This window comes from Amphiura filiformis, chromosome 16 (genome assembly GCF_039555335.1).
Source record: "Amphiura filiformis chromosome 16, Afil_fr2py, whole genome shotgun sequence".
In the NCBI taxonomy this organism is placed as follows: domain Eukaryota; kingdom Metazoa; phylum Echinodermata; class Ophiuroidea; order Amphilepidida; family Amphiuridae; genus Amphiura; species Amphiura filiformis.
The window spans coordinates 44,444,687-44,461,924 of NC_092643.1; the positions used below are offsets into that span (position 1 = coordinate 44,444,687).

The 17,238-nt window shown below is 36.5% G+C and overlaps 1 protein-coding gene across 1 annotated transcript in view; it reads right to left on the minus strand.

Annotated features, from left to right (window-relative positions):
• Nucleotides 1–17,238, minus strand: part of LOC140136050 (uncharacterized) — a 163,705-nt gene that overhangs the window by 14,238 nt on the left and 132,229 nt on the right. The window contains exon 38 of the mRNA XM_072157753.1: nucleotides 12,958–13,209. Within this exon, the coding sequence (XP_072013854.1) occupies nucleotides 12,958–13,209 (252 nt within the window). The remainder of the gene's footprint in view (nucleotides 1–12,957; nucleotides 13,210–17,238) is intronic.

The window sequence follows — 17,238 nt, forward strand, 5'->3', positions numbered from 1 at the left end:
CCTATTTATAAGTTGACCTCAAATGACCTTTGACCTCATCAGTATATGACCATGAAACCACCAATAGATGAGGGTTCCCATAATGCAGCTATGACCTAAGTTTGGTTGGAATATGAGTAAAACTCTGCATGAGACCAGATTGACCAAATTTGATTTATTTTAACCAAAAGTATGACAGAAAGGTATTGTACAAGTTGACCTCAAATGACCTTTGACCTATGAATATGACCCTGAAGACTGCCAATAGGTGAAGGTTGTCATCAGGGTTGCCAAACCCAGCGATTTGGTAGCCCAATTGGGCGACTTTTGAAAGATTTTTCCGCGACTTTTGACAATTTCCGGTCCCATAGAAAACAATAGTTAAGAAAAAAATTGGGCGACTTTTCAACATTGGCTCCCGCGACTTCCGCTAGTTTCCTGCCCCATAGAAACCAATGGTTAAGAGAAAAATTGGGTGACTTTTCGATTATTTGACCGCGATTTGGGCTGAAATCTTTTGGCAACCCTGGTTGTCATAGGGGTTCTTTGACCCAAGTTTGGTTGCAACAGGATGTGGGCAGCTGACCATCAAGTCTAACTTCAATTATGCATTCTAATTTTTGGAAAAGACATGTTTCATTCTTATAACTAACCATAAAACAAACAGTGAAAATTACAGGAAAATTAAGGAATATGTACTCAAAATTTTGAATGCTTAGACTTGCTCAAGTTTTTGATTTTTGTGACTTGATTGTCAGAAAACATGCAGAAAATGCATGTGTTCAGCTCTTTTTTCAAGAAATTTGCAAAATAATGAACTTTTCCTTTTATCTCCAGTTAGTACCAAATGAATGATTAGGATTGAGCTATGTTTCATTTGGCAGAACTGGATTTTTTTAATCCCAAAAAAATTAGTGCTGTATTTTACTAGAATGGGAGTAAGTACTAACATCCATAAATTTCACCTTAACTGGTACCCCAAATTTTCCATTAGACACCCCTTTTTGACCCTGTATGTCTCTGTCCATATCCTGGAACAAATTTCTGTTTTGTTCAAAAATTTGACCCGGATACCTTTGCTATCTTGTCTACCTTTTGACAACAAAAAGATTCCGGACCTCTTTAGAAATCAACAAATGAAGAGTTACAGCACAAAATGAGATATACAATTGCTGCCCTGTGTTATTTTGTTATCAATATGTGTCATTGTGTGCTTATTTCATGGACATGAGCTTTTGATACTATTTGTCATGATAGTGCTTCTCCCTACAAGGCCACCCCAAAAAAAGGATTGCTTGTCCTCCACAACTTTTTCAGAATTGGGTCAGGATTTTTTTTAAATATTTCTTTTTAAAGGTCATGACTGTATTTAATTAACTTAATAAATAGCCCATATAGTTGTGAATCACAGTATTTCTCTACTGTATACCATTTCATTCATATGTTTTAAAACAGTTTAGAAGTGTGTAGAAACTGTAACAAAACTTTTCAGAACCCAAATTAACCTCATATTTTGCCACTTTAGCCTTAAAAAGTGTCAATTTTGCACTCTATGCACAAATTTGTTCCACTTTCCGACCATATTTTACCATATGAGGTTAAATACCACTAAATAGGCCTGGGCGATACATTGAAATACGATGAGGAACTATTTGTTTTCATGGCATTCAAAAGACTGCATTAAAATCGCTGAAATTGATCAAGTTATATAGCCAAAAAGTACTTTTTAGAGTTTGATGCTTCAAAATGGTACATTTTCTCTCATTATACGACATTTTTGATGTAATAGTACCAAAATTCATACGCACGGCTTTGGTTTTTAGTAAATAGTCGCCTTATCATATTGTAACTTTCAGCTTCGAGGAGCACTGTCATTTTAAGGTGTTTACGGTTCAGTGCGTTAAAACAAGAAAAGTCTCAGGTCAACCTATGTTGAATTTTTGATCATTTGGCATCTAAATCATATAGTTTCACCTGATATTGGTGGCATTGAACTGTGAGAGTTCTGAATATGAGAAAATTCCACCCGAAATTAGGCATTTTCCCATTGAAACACGTGTAATACATAATTAGTGGTATTTAACCTATAGAAACACTGAATTCTATGGATCTGATATTCGTCATGGAGACTTTTCTAGCTATTTTTGGCTTACATTTCTCAATATTTAACTGTATTTGCCCTGGCAAGAAAGCGTGCATCTTCTTCGACTACTAAGGTATGTTTTTAGAACCCGTTGATGTAGTAACGGGTTGAGGGGGGGGACTTGTGGCATTAGTATTGGGTTTACGGCTGGTTTCTGTGATTTCAGGGCTTCTAAATTCAACAAACTTCGCTTGCATGCGTATACATATAGAAAGCTTAATGATGATGAAAAATCAATGTTGATGATCATATAGACATGCCACTTTGTTAATTAGACCCACATGCACATTTTGTTGGTGATTTCCTTGCCGTAAATAACGTACATAGGCCTATACGTGTAAATACAGTATAGGCCTAGGCTAGGCATTTTGCTTAAGCTTTAAGGCGCATAAATAGGTAAGGCCTATAGTCACGTGTAAAATAAAACCTAGTCTTTGTGTACACGTTGTCTATGGGCCTCTACAGCATCCTGTGTGGCCTCACTCTATCCTAACTCAAGCCGGAACCCTAACTTGATCTGTAACTCTATTTTAAACCCATATCTAACCCTCGGACCTAGCCGTATCTCTATCCCTATCCATGACCCTAGCCCTATAAAAATCCTATTCCTAATGCGAACCTGACCCTAATCAACAATTCTAACACTAAACAGCAAGCCTATATCGAACACTAACCCTAAATCAATCTTAATCTGATCTGATCGTGCTAGGACAGGCTACAGATACGACGCTCCACATATAGTCCTAGGTTGAAGCAAAAACAGCGAAACAGTTATCATACAGGGTGTCCGAAAATCATTGATATTTTACTCGTCATGCTGTTTTCCAGAAATTTTCTTGTTAAAACATGTAGTGCAAATGTCCATGTTTACATTCATGGCATTTTACCGAGATTGGAGCACCTTTGTGCTTATATAGGTTAAATACCACTAAATAGGCCTGGGCGATACATTGAAATACGATGAGGAACTATTTGTTTTCATGGCATTGAAAAGACTGCATTAAAATCGCTGAAATTGATCAAGTTATATAGCCAAAAAGTACTTTTTAGAGTTTGATGCTTCAAAATGGTACATTTTCTCTCATTATACGACATTTTGATGTAATAGTACCAAAATTCATACGCACGGCTTCGGTTTTTAGTAAATAGTCGCCTTATCATATTGTAACTTTCAGCTTCGAGGGAGCACTGTCATTTTAAGGTGTTTACGGTTCAGTGCGTTAAAACAAGAAAAGTCTCAGGTCAACCTATGTTGAATTTTTGATCATTTGGCATCTAAATCATATAGTTTCACCTGATATTGGTGGCATTGAACTGTGAGAGTTCTGAATATGAGAAAATTCCACCCGAAATTAGGCATTTTCCCATTGAAACACGTGTAATACATAATTAGTGGTATTTAACCATGAGATGTGATCAAGCAAAATGAGTCAGATGTCTGGAATATGGCCAATAATATTATTCAACTTCCTTTGTATTTTCTTGTCCTGTGCAAACGTAAATCTAATTATGATGGGGTGTTCAGCAAAATAAAGCTCTAAGAATGGCTCATAGACTGAAACTGAAAGCTGAATTTTGATTTTGATCGATATTAGACTCATTTAGCTTGATCGCATCACATTTAGCTGAATATGGCAACACATTTTCACACACATTTTACCATAAACTTATTCTGCCACCAAAAGATGTGCTGGATTCACTATACTTCATGACATTATTTCACCCCCCCAAAAAAAAAAAATCAAGAAGAAATTTACACCATTGCACAAGGCAGCCTTCGGTTATAACACCTTTGACATAAAATCAACAAAATCTAAACTTGGCATTATGATGTCATCTAGAAATTTCCCTTGTAATTATTGTTTAAATTATTGTCCAGCACCTTTGTAAAATTGACTTTTTGTATATTGGTGCTTTATAAATTTTTGTTGTTGTTGTTGTTGTTGTTATTCATTCTACTGTAACATCAGGGGTAAATCCAAATACTGTAGTCCCACCAATATCCTTATTCATGCATATCAACTGTGTATACCACAGCACACACACCTGACTGCATGCTTGTAGCTTGTTACTATGTAGCGGTACCTTGAATGGCAACTGTTAACTTTAAAATAAAGGTAAGATATAGAAACAAGTTTATTTCATTTATATTTAAAAATCATTTAAATATAACAAATAGTCCAAGGAAATGAAATACACTTTGGTATAGTTCAGCTAATACTGCCAAAATGATTTTCTTGTCATTTCCTTGGGGGAGGGGTTCATGAATATGTTGTTGACCGAGTCAATTTTTATGACCCCCCCCCCATTGCGGACTAACAATTTTTACAACCCCCTATCTTGGATCAAAACTTTATGACCACCTTAGATTTCAGATTTTATTTTGACATCATTATATATCAGGGTAAAACTCTAGAGGTTGATTTGCCTGTCTGAATATGGCAACTAAGTATTATTTATTCAACAACCTTACACACTTTTGACTGTTTTATAAAACAGGTATAATGCAAAATTGTTTGTATACTGTTTTGCCATTGTACTTTATCTAAAGTATCAATATATTGAACACCATAAAATAAAAATATTGTGGAGCAAAAACACATAAATCATACTAATTTCAGGCATGAGACTGCACCTTCCTAAAAATAACTGAAAAAAACTGAAAATGTGCGTGAAATTGGGCAAAAAGTACCAAAAACGGGCTGAAATTAAATAAAGTTGCGGAAATTTTAACTATAAAAAAAACTGAATTCAGTTTTTAAACTGAAAATTCTCATGCCTGTAATTTAATCAAAGGCCTATTCAAAAACAAAATTACCATAAATATGCACAATACATCTAGTTGAAAAGAGATATTTCAACAAAATACATGGTACAATTAGGGTGCAACTTGCTAGACATGAGTCCAGTCCTCGTTTACGGAGTTTAGGGTTAGGGTTTAAGGTTGGGATAGGGCAGTCTTGTAATAAGACTAGTAGAGTTGCACCCTATTCGGCAATTGGTCCAAATACATTACTGTACAGGGTTTTTATTTATGCACTTTTTGAAGTTTACTTCAGAACTGCAAATTTTAAAGCCCACAAAAATAGTTTGTACCCATAGGCTTTGACGTGTTGTTTGTAATTGTGAATATAAGAGCCTGCAAAACTGCTCCGAACAGTTGAAATTTCTAAAATTAATACAGCCAAAATATCATGCTTTACATGTACATGTTTAACCCATTATTGATTAATATCTTCCACTGAAACAAATTAGCAATGCGGTACCACATTCAATATTGCGTTTGATTAAGATAAATGATTTAAATATACCAAAAGTTTGGACATTTTTGAATTGAGATTTATAGCCTATATAAAATTGCAGCATTAACTGATGTTATAGGCAAAATAACCAATTCTCGATCATGAGAGGATGAACCTTCTGCGTCAGTGTACTTTTCATAGAATAACACAATCGCGCCTTGACCTTTCTTAGCAACGATCGTGTGATTGGTCAATTCTCAAAAGCTGTGTTTGTGTCGTAAGTGCCGGTCTTTGTGTAGTACGCTCGACGCAAATATCTGTGCATACCCAAGTTTGCTCTCATGATCGAGAATTTAATATTTTGCCTATAAAGAAGGTCAATAAAATCAAAGTCATTAGAATTGTAATCAGAATGGAGCTTCCCAAATTGGCTTCATTTTGACACATTCACACACACAAATGGGGATTTTTACTAAAAAATAAAGAAGCAGCGATTCTTTTCTATTAAATTTTAAAATTAAAAAAGACCTTTTACTATGTTTTACCATTTTCTACAGGAGCTGATGTCACAATACAGTTTCAACTAACTTATGGTTCAGTGACCCACTTAAACCACAAGCCAAACACTGCAGAATTTATTTTGAACAATGCCAGAATATTGAAAAAATTTTGATATAAAATTTGTAATTCTAAAGCTAAAAATTCTGTTTAAGTTCAAGTGTAGCAATATGACAAGGCTTTTGCTTTCATGATTACAGGCTCTAAAAAAATCACCTTTTCAAATAATTGATTAAAATTGTGTGTCTGAGTTAATTGAACATACATGCAGTAAAATGTTATGAAGTTTAACTTCAGTTGATTTTGCACATGTCTGTATAGTTATGCATGTGGGGGATGGGTGAGGGTATGTTCATAACAGCAATACATAGTGTACCCTGTAATAATTAAACAGCCTTAATTAATCAGCATTCTCCATTCTTTATTATTATTATTTGAACTTAAAAATTTAAAAGAAAAACTTAATACTATATATAAATTTAGTCAAATACCGTAAAAACTTGATAGTTAGCATATGTGCTTACTATCGAGCACTTTTAAAACATGCAAGCATGAAGAGCCCCACCAACAAAAGTATAAAGGGTTTTGAGCAAATAATCGATACACATAGTTATATATTAACAAGTAAACTGCAAATGTGTGTCTCAACCCCATTAGCTCAGTTAGTAAAGTACTGGACTTTGGTACAATTTCATGTTTTCAAAAGCGCTCGTTAGTAAGCACATATGCTAACTAGCAAGTTTTTACGGTATATGATCCACTTCTGGTTGCTGGAGCTCCTCTGTTGATGTACAGAATTTGGATTGAAAAATATCACTTCAAAGATGACCATCGCCCACAATTTTCAAAACTCAGTAAAATATAATTGGCTTTGACAATAGGACATTTATAGTAAAAATTTCTACGAACCTAATGAACCTCTTCAAGAAGATTTATAGGGGGTGTGAGGGTATGTTCCAAACAGCAATATATAATGTACCCTGAACTGTAATAACATAAATGCATTAATTAATCAGCATTATTCACTCTTTATTTCAGAAACTACATCAAACTCCATATTAACCATTAATCTCAATGGACACCTTGCCTTACAACAAGATCCACAGACTCAGTAGACTACCATGGAGTTGTTCATCTTAGCAGCAATCCTACTGGCTCCAGTCTGTTCTTCAGCACCCATGTATGATGATGACACATGTCTTCCAGGATGCAACTGTACTACCACAGATGACACCACAACAATGACGCTGATTGTATTTGATGCAATAGACTGTAACGCGACATTCCTCTCTTCAAATTCTTCAATACCTCTTCCACCAGTGAAGCACCTGTTCATTGACTGTGGTGCACATGTGAAGTCTAGTCTACAATTTCAAGAATTCCTTGAGAGGATTTCCTACCCTTCGATTCTGGAAACATTGAGCTTTGCATCTTGTAATGTGACTATGACAAAGGCAATCACATCCTCTCAGCTCAGTCATTTCACCAAGCTGAAAACTCTGGAGATTTCCGATGGCATCCTATCTGGATTTGATACTTTCATATTCAATTACCTGTGTGTCTTAGAAAGCATTGATCTTACCAATAATATTGGGCTAGATTCCTGGATTAACGATGCAAGTACAAGCACTCCAGTGACAACAAACATTGGTAAGATAACAGCTACATGGGCGACAACTACAACTCTGCTACATACAGATACAAATATTTCCACCTTGCCCCCTACATCTGACACCCCAACTGAAGCATATGAAGTGTCCAACAAACAAGCAACCAGCTCATCAGCAATGTCAACATGGTCACCTGAAGGTCAGCAGTCTTCCAAATTGACAACCCAGTCTTCCCCAGAACCAGGCACAATGTCTACATCTTTGAAAACAACAGCACCTACCATTTCCAACCCTACTCCAGCATATGGATGCTCATCATCTAACATGACTCACCTTGACCTGAGTGGTAACAATATGGGGGCGCTATACTTGTCGCCACTCCCATTTGTACATGGAATCAGAGAGCTCGATTTGGAGAACAACAACTTATCAGACCTTGCCAATACATCTCTACATGATATCGGGCTAGTCGCGATAGAAACAATCTCACTTGCTTATAACGACATATCAGACATTTCTTCTGCCTTCTTTGAGTACCTTCCCTCTCTCAGCTTCATTAATTTATCACGTAACGCAATCACAGATGCTTTTCTCAATTTTACAGGATCACCAACTGTCCGAGTTCTCGATTTGTCTTTCAATCGAATCTCCCACCTTTCAGTTGAATTTTTCAAAGAATTAGGAGCTATCGAAGAATTATACCTCTCCCATAATCATATATACACCGTAACTGCTACCACTGAATACTATACCTTTAGCTGGTGTCCTCATATCCGCATAGTAGACTTGTCATTCAACTTACTTCATCAAATTGAGGAAGCGCTTTTCCATGGGCTTAAACAACTTGAAACTGTTGATCTGAGCAATAATCAAATCATATCCATATCCGAGTCCACATTCGATTATGTTGAAAAGCTACAGAGTATCAACCTTGCAAACAATCTACTGTCCAACTTCCAAACTTTTCCTTTACTCAATCTGCACACAAGTTATGTGGTTAACGTCAGCATGTCTGGTAATCCATTGGATTGTGACTGCAATATGGGATACATTCTCACAGTAGAATATGATCAAACTCTAATCAATTGGCCATATAGTCAAAATTTTGCCAATCAACGATTTCTGGACCCATTCTCTTTAGTATGTAACAAAACACATGGTGAAATCGCTAAATCGTACCCTGATGTACAATGGCCTGTGCTTTCATTCACTGACTTTTTATGTGATAATACCTCCCACAGTCCGATAAACTGTTCCTGTTGGGGACTCACAAATGACCTCATTACTATATTCCAAGCTACACCATATATATTCGTAACAGACTGTGTATCGAGAAATCTAACCAATATTCCAACAGATATTTACGCTGGATCTAGTGGCTTGGAGTTGCAAGCCAACCAACTGAATCGCATTCCTGCCAATTCGTTTATAGATTTGGTAAACTTACAATCTCTAGTCCTGTATGCAAATAACATATCGGAAATTGAAGACAAAGGCTTTGCAGGTCTTGGTAATTTGTCTTTTTTAAATCTCTCACTCAATAAGCTAGTTTCAATCAAGATGACTTATTTTACACATCTCATTTCACTGATTGATCTTGATCTTCATGATAATATGATATCAAACATAGAACTAGGAAGTTTCAAATATCTCGCACGACTAGAAAAACTGAACATTGGCTACAACAGGTTGAAGCGCCTTCCGGACCCATTTCTTTACGCGAACCAGTTGACTATTTTAAATTTGGGTGTGAATGATCTTCATGAACTTCCGCTTGTTCTGGTTGCCCAGGCACCCGCCAGATATGACAAAGACTACACTGCTTATCCTTCAACAGTACCGACTATTCTCCTGACTCACAACAAGTTCAAAACCATACCAAAAGGATGGCTGAACTCTCCATTCATGGCAAAAACATGGAAAAGAATTGATCTGGGACACAATCAAATTACTTCTTTACCAAAAGATATCTTTAAAACTGTGCATTCAGATTTAGAGACACTATTTATAAACAACAACAGTTTAACTACTTTACCTGAAGGAATCTTTCACAATTTCCCATACGATGTGCAGTTATTGTTGGAAGGTAATACGTGGAACTGCAATTGTTCCTTAGGATGGTTATCAACGTTCCTATTCGGGAATGAATCAAAGTACGAATACCCCACTGATGAGAGGTTCACTATATACTGTGATAAAGTGCTTGGTGAAGATGTACACAGGCCTTTACAAAATGTGTCTGATGAAGAATTTTATTGCCCAGGACGTGAACCAGCGGAAAACATTCAAGTGGTAATTAAAGCTGTAACCAGCATGACTTCTAGCATAGTAATCGGAGTTAGTTTTACTTTTGTGGTGTATCGGAAGCGCCAATTGATTCGCACACTTATGTATCGGTATCTAGGTATACGCCCCATCGAACGACCTCCTGGACGACGTGAGGGTTCCTACAGGTATGACATTTTCATATCTTACGATGTCTTAGATCTTGACTTTCTGACGCATATACTTCGGCCAAAATTGGAAGAAAATGGATATGAAACATATATTCATGAAATCAACGGTTTACCTGGCTCGGTAGAGGTAGAAAGTATAGAGGACGCGATGAGAGCATCTCACCGTATCCTTGTCGTTTTATCGCAGAACTACATCAATAGAGAACGATGCACAGAGTTTGAGTTTAACCACGCTCTGATGCATTCTATGAGGGAGCGTATGGACACAATAATTATCATTCAGCTACAGAATCTCGATCAGCAAGATATTCCGAACAACATGATCGAGTACGTACAGGAACCAAAGGAACTGGCTGCATTATGATGAAGCAAACTTCTTATTTTGGGATAAACTTTTTGAGCAACTGCCCAATCCACGGCAAGACTTGGTACCAGATCCTGTGAATGTCGCAATCCATATGAAGCATCTGCAGAGTCCCAACACTACTAATGTACACTTTGCTGAAAATTTAGTATAACTTGATAATTAGGCCAAAAAAAGATTGGTTGCTTGTCCTCCACCACCGACCCTAATCTGGAAAATCTGGAAAAAAGTTTTTTGTTTTTTGTTTTACTGAACAAATAAATACCGACACTAATTTTGAAAATTCCAGAAAAAGTTGTTTTTTCTTTCAACATTTTGGACATCCTGAAAAGTTTTTTTTACAGTTTCTACACACTTCTACACTGTTTTAAAAACACGAATGAAGTGGTAATACAGTAGTGAAATGTCCCAATTCACAACTATTTGGGCTATTTATTAAGCTAATTAAAGGCATACAGTCATGTTTTGGCTATGAACTTTAAAAAAAATATATATAAAAAAAATCCTGACCGACCGGCCCAATTCTGAAAAAGTTGTGGAGTACAAGCAAACAATCTTTTAGTTTTGGCCTTACTGCTAGTTTTGGTGTATCATTGTAAAAAAAACCTTCAAAGTACATTAATAATGCGTGTATGTGTTGGGGGTGTAGGGGTGTGTGTGTGAATGCGGATACCCTAAAACCTATAAGAACATGTCCAGTGTGTCAAAACTTCAAAACAGAAATTTGGGAAACAACTTTATATTTTGTTTTCTCATATTAATGCTTCAATCATGTTTTAATTATAGGGGAAAACTATCGTTCAGTAAGATAGGTCATACTGGGTATAGGTCAATCTACTTGGGTTGTGGCAAGTTGCGATTGACCAATGAATTGGTGTCATTATCTCATGAATATGTATGAGGTGTAATAATAATAATAACTCTCTGTAACTATATTGTACAAACTTTGTATTTTGGTACATATACATTTTTTATGCAATATTACTTCTAATTTATAATATATTATTATTGATGTATTCCTTTATAAACTGCATTTATATGTTGTATTGTCCTGTTGTTTAATATGCCTGCGGATGTTTGAGCCTGGTCATGTACCTTCTCAACCCTCCTGACTGGCCTTAAATGTATTCTTTTCAATATATCTGTTTTATGTGTATTATGAATAAAATTGAAATGATGAAACTAACTAAGTTGAAAAAAATAATTGATAACTAGTCCTGCAGATAATGATGATCTGGTTTCAGTGATACAATACATGTAGGATACTATACTTTCTGTCCAAACCTGTCATGCTGCGCGTACACACATAAAGCAGTCAACAACAAACAAGTAGGGGCCTACCAAGGGTTTACACAAGTGGGAGACGGGAGCCGTTTGGCGCCCAGAAACTGAGATGGACCCTGGTTCCATCTCAATTTTAGGGACACTTTTCTCACAAAACAGGCCCAATGGATAGTGAACCAAAAATATCAAATTCAAAGCAACTAATTCTTATTTAACTCATTCAGATGACCCCTGGATGACCTTGACCCACTAACCAGTACAAATTTGTTCTGTCTCGTGTCAAGATGCGCACCCACCCACCAACTTTGAGGAACGTGCAACCGCTAGTCTTAGAGAAAAACAGTTTTTACTAATTTGACCTCAGATGATCCCTGGATGACCTCGGGTGACCGTGACCCACTAACCAAAATAGCAGATTTGTTGTTGTTTATGATACAAAACTGAATTTTAGCCATCAACTGCTGACTGTATTTTTTACACATGTGGTCCGCGGTTTTGAGCAAATATCGCTCAAATGCATTCAGCATGCATTTGAGGTATATTGCAGCAGTTTGAGATCAAGGATTGTCCCCAGTTGCAGGTAAGTGCAGTTATCTTGTGTGTGTCCTCGTTTACAGGCAAACACTGACACACCCTACAGCCATCCATACGGAAAAGTGATTACATAGTCTCTTACCTACGGTGAGACAAACATGCAGTATCCGCAAGAAAATAACATAGCAAATAATGAATTGGGGAGTGCCAGTGAGGTCAAGGTAAATTTTCCAAAGTGAAAACAGCAACACCTTCATAAGGCAAAATAAATTGTTTGCTTGCCCTCCACCGACCGACCCAAAATTGGACAAAATCAGGGTCAGGCCTTTAAAAAAATTTTGTTATAGTTTTAATTACTTTTTATGCATCTAAATTTCATTTCAAAGCTAAATTTGGCCAACAACATTTTTCTTACGAAGAAGATCATTACTGTAAACTTATTATAACATTTATAACAGTCCAATCCTTCATCAACGTTTCCAATAAACTTGGCTTTTCTTATGCCTGTAAGTATGCAATCATTCTAATTGAATCCATTTCTATGGTGTATCTTGCATATTGAATGTCTGAAGTGAAGTATTGATGTATCTTTCCACATGACCAATGTTCATTGCCTACAGGCCTATAAAGTATTGAGTCACTAAAAAAAAAAATTTCCAACCGACCGACCCATCCCCGAATCCCACTGAATGGCAATCAAACATTTTTTTGCCTAATTAAAAGCATAGCATGGGTCTTATCACTGATTCTTAACCCATATATACACACAACATCTCATATCACTTACATTTTTCTGATAGCTACTGTTTTCTTCTTGACTCTGTTCCAGTTGACTCTGCATCTTTCCCAGCCTCTCCTCGTATCTTTCAATCTCCTGGCTATGGTGGTCATTCTGCCTCTGGGCAGTCTCTAGATTCATTCTGACCATCTGCAACTGACCATCCCTTTCTGTAAGATCTTCCTTGACCATCTTCAGCTTGGTGGTAACGTTGGACAGGTCATCTTCCAGCTGAATGATGCGGTTGTCTTTGTCACCAATCTAAGACAGGACAAATTGAAGAAAAATTTGAGCAGAGGTTCTCTGGAATTTAAATATAACTTATGTCCATACATGATTAAAGGTTTTATCCCACTGAGCTGCCTGCACAGATTGTTTTTAACAATCACCTGGTCAATTTATTCACTTCATGCAAAGAACATAATGTGACATGATCAAGGGGAGTGAGTCACATGTCGACCTTGGTCGAAAATGAGTTTTACATATATTTCTCAAGAGGACATTTAGAGCTTTCACAAACTGAAAACCCTAAGTCAATATGACTTTTCTTTGCGAAGTTACATCACTTTATCAATCGCTGAAAACAATAGAAAACAAAAGAATTTTAACACTTTCTTTGCCAAAATCTCAAAATCAATGTTAGCGACATCCGACTCATTCCCCTTAATCGTCTCACATATATTGACTTGTTATGTAATATTGGACCGAATGCGAGGCGTCTCACCCGAAACCTATTCGCCCCAAAAAAGTTCACCCAATACACATTACATACCACGACCAGTTCGCCCCAATACACGTACATACCACGACCAGTTCGCCCCAATTGACTCACCGTGTATAACGTTGCCGTAGCGTGCATAGTACTAGTAGTGTTAAACATGATGTAAATTACTTATAAATCGCCAGTGTAATAATTTATATAATATATGGCAAAACAAAACATTATATAAAAGAAAATAAAAACAACAAAAACTCTTACTCTTGCGAGTTTTGTGTATTTTTATTTTACCGACTCAAACTCAGTTAAAATAAGTTTGAGATGTTCAAAACTTTCAAAACTTGCAGTCCTATAAACATATTAAATCAGAGAAGATCTTCTTTGACATAATGAAACTATTAAAAGGACTGAAAAAAAAATATATTTGGCAATTTTGCGTACAACTAGCAAAACAAAGCGCCAGCAGCAGCTTTGAGATGTTTTGTGGGTTCCGTGCTGTGCACCGGGCTGTGCACTGACTTTTGCCGCTTTTGCACCGCGTGTAAGCGGCGGATATTTGCTGCCACTTCGCTGAAAACGCCGGGTGTGATATGTGTTCAATCCTGGTTCAATCAATGGTACCGTGACCAAAGCACGCAAAAGTGCCAGAACACACCGACGGCGTACCTTGCTTGACAAGTCCCGGGCCGCTTGACGTGTGCCTTACACACTGATGTACGATCGATTGCTTGACAAGTAGGCCTAGTATGCTCTCAATTTGATTAAGACCGGAGGTAGTGCCACAAAGAAGAAAAATGCAATGATTTTGTTTGCAAAACTGGTTAAAGTCCAGTAGGCCTATTAATACGATTTCTGTCAAATTTTAATTTGGTTATTCTTTGCCAAATATTATTATAGTAACAACTGTCAGGAAAGTTTTCTGGTCATTCTAAACTGTGATGTTCTAAAATAATCAAAGATATAACAATTTTTAAATATTAGTCTCAGATAATTATATATTCATCCTCATATAGCTTGATATGCGCGTTACAACTCTTTACAATAACTTATTATTATAATATCTTTAATTGAAATGCTATTATTTTAATTATATAATCATAATTTTATAATGTTTCAGATATATTGTACATTGTAATTGACAGTTATCATGATTCATTTTGTTCTTAATTTCTTCAACTTGCCTGTCAATCACAGACTAATTATGATTGATTTAAACACCACGGGACATCTTACACTGTACGATGTGTCCTAATCCTCTCAATATGCCAACAATTTTAAGGCGGGATGTTTTAACTCGATGATGTTAATACAATTTTTATTATTTTATTGATTTATATCATACGCTAATACATAAGCTGGCATAATTATTCCGGAATATCATGATTATATCGTTATGAACACGACAGAGTGCCAAAATTGCTGTTCTGAGTAAGCGCCGCGGCGTTTGAAAATCTTGGTACCATGCTCGACCAATGGGCTCAATCGATCCAATTTTATATCACAATTTTGCCCCGAAATACCAATGACCGCAATTTTGGCAAGCTGAGAGGGAGCAAGCAATGCAAATTGTCCTGCTCGCTACTTTCATAACATACATCTAGACCATTTAAGGTTTGCAAATTGGGATCCCAAAAATTTGACATGTTCAAGGGGGGGGGTAAAGAATTTTGGCGAGCCGAGAGAACAAGCGATTTTTGGCGGGCGAGAGGGGGGGCAAGCGATTTTTGGTGAGCCGTTTGGAAATTTTACCCGGGGGCTCATAATTATTGCACAGCACCTAAACACGTTACACAAAATTGTTCCATTAATTGGATTTTTTACCCATGGTAGCTCCAATATCTTAAAAACATAATTAATTTGGCAGAGTTCAATGTAAGCTTTGACATTTTAAACATTAAATAGGCTATCGCCCTTTTTTACATTTTAAAGTAAAAACAAAATTGAAGAAGAAAAAGTTTGTTCTCAGAGAATAAATAAATTGAATATCTCTTGTGTGAAATATTGTATTAGGCCTATATTAAAGCCACGATTTCTCCGTGATACGGAAAAGCGGAAAAATTCACGGAAATCGGGGTTTGCCCACGGAAATTTGAAAATGCCACAAAATTGTAAAAAACTGTGTCAAATGTCTAACTGTTGTGTTGATTTGCAAAATAAAACAAAGAAAAGTGATTATTTGGCAGTAATCAACCATTAAACAACCCATTTTAGCATTAATTCTAGGCCTACTACAGTAAAGGGTAATACAAAATACACTTATAAAACATGTTTGTTTTCAATTTTCAGTGCTTTATAATTATTGGAAAGCGGAAAATCACGGAAATCGTCCAATTTGTAACACGGAATTTTAATTTCGTAACATGGAGAAATCGTGGCTTTAGCCTATATTATGTTGTAAAAGAATTAAATGGGAAATATTTTCCATTTCGAATTATAGCGGAAAGAAAACACATTCAGATTTATGCGCGCAAAAGTAACATTTTCCAAGACCGCGCTCAATTCTTTTATTCTGTTCAATACTGTTCATGAAGGTGTGCGTTGTGTAACTTGGGGTGGAGGGTGTATAAAAATAGTTGTTTTAAAAGGTTTAGTATGCCTACAACGTCAGAAATCCCATTCTTGCATGAAAAGTAGCCTATACATTACCGGATACATTACCATGCATGAAGATATAATAATGTCTATAATATATAAGACACCATTTAATATCATGAGTAGGCTTAATGTTGGAAACTCCATTCTTCCATACCAGAAGTTCAGCTTTTTCCTCTGGTCTTAAATTAAAATAAATATCTTGTTGTTTTCTTTGGTTTTAGATTTCAATAACATTTGTCAAAGTGTCAAAGTGATTTTCCATTTCTGCGCCAAATTTCAAGTTTGAGTATATGGGTGACCGATCATGACGATGTGTGTTGTGTGTGTGTGTGTGGGGGGGGGGGTGGGGGGGTGTGTGGGGGGTATACGGGTGTGGTTGTATAGAGAATAGCTAACCAAGCAAAGAAACAAAATTGTTTGGGAAAGATTTTCCATTTTGAATTATTGGAGAAAGAAAACTCAAATTCAGATTTATGTGCTAAAAGTGACATTTTCCATTTCCGCTCAATTCTTCTAGTATTTCAGTGTGTTTATACTGCTGAATGAAGGTGAGCTTCAGTATGTGGGGGGGGGGGGCGTGTGGGCGGGGCAGGGTGTGGGGGGGTGTTATTGTTAAACGTTATATGCCTATAGCGTCAAAAATCCCACTCCTACATTAAAAGTATACAGTACCATGCATGATGATATATAATAATGTATGTACGTTCAAACGCATGCTGCATGCACTGCAAGACACCATTAAATCTTTTGGCTGCCTGCAGATCTGAACATAATAATTATAGGACTTTTCCCACAAAATGGTCTTGGGAGCAAAAATTTGCCTTTTGCGTGAAAAAAAGAAGGACGGGTCTTTGGATGTGGGTAAAGGAGCTCGTTACTAATAATATTTTGCCAAAGGATAACCAAATTAAAATTTGACCGAAATCGTATTAAAGGGGCATTTCGGGATCCACAGCCTCATCCCCCACGTTTCTCAA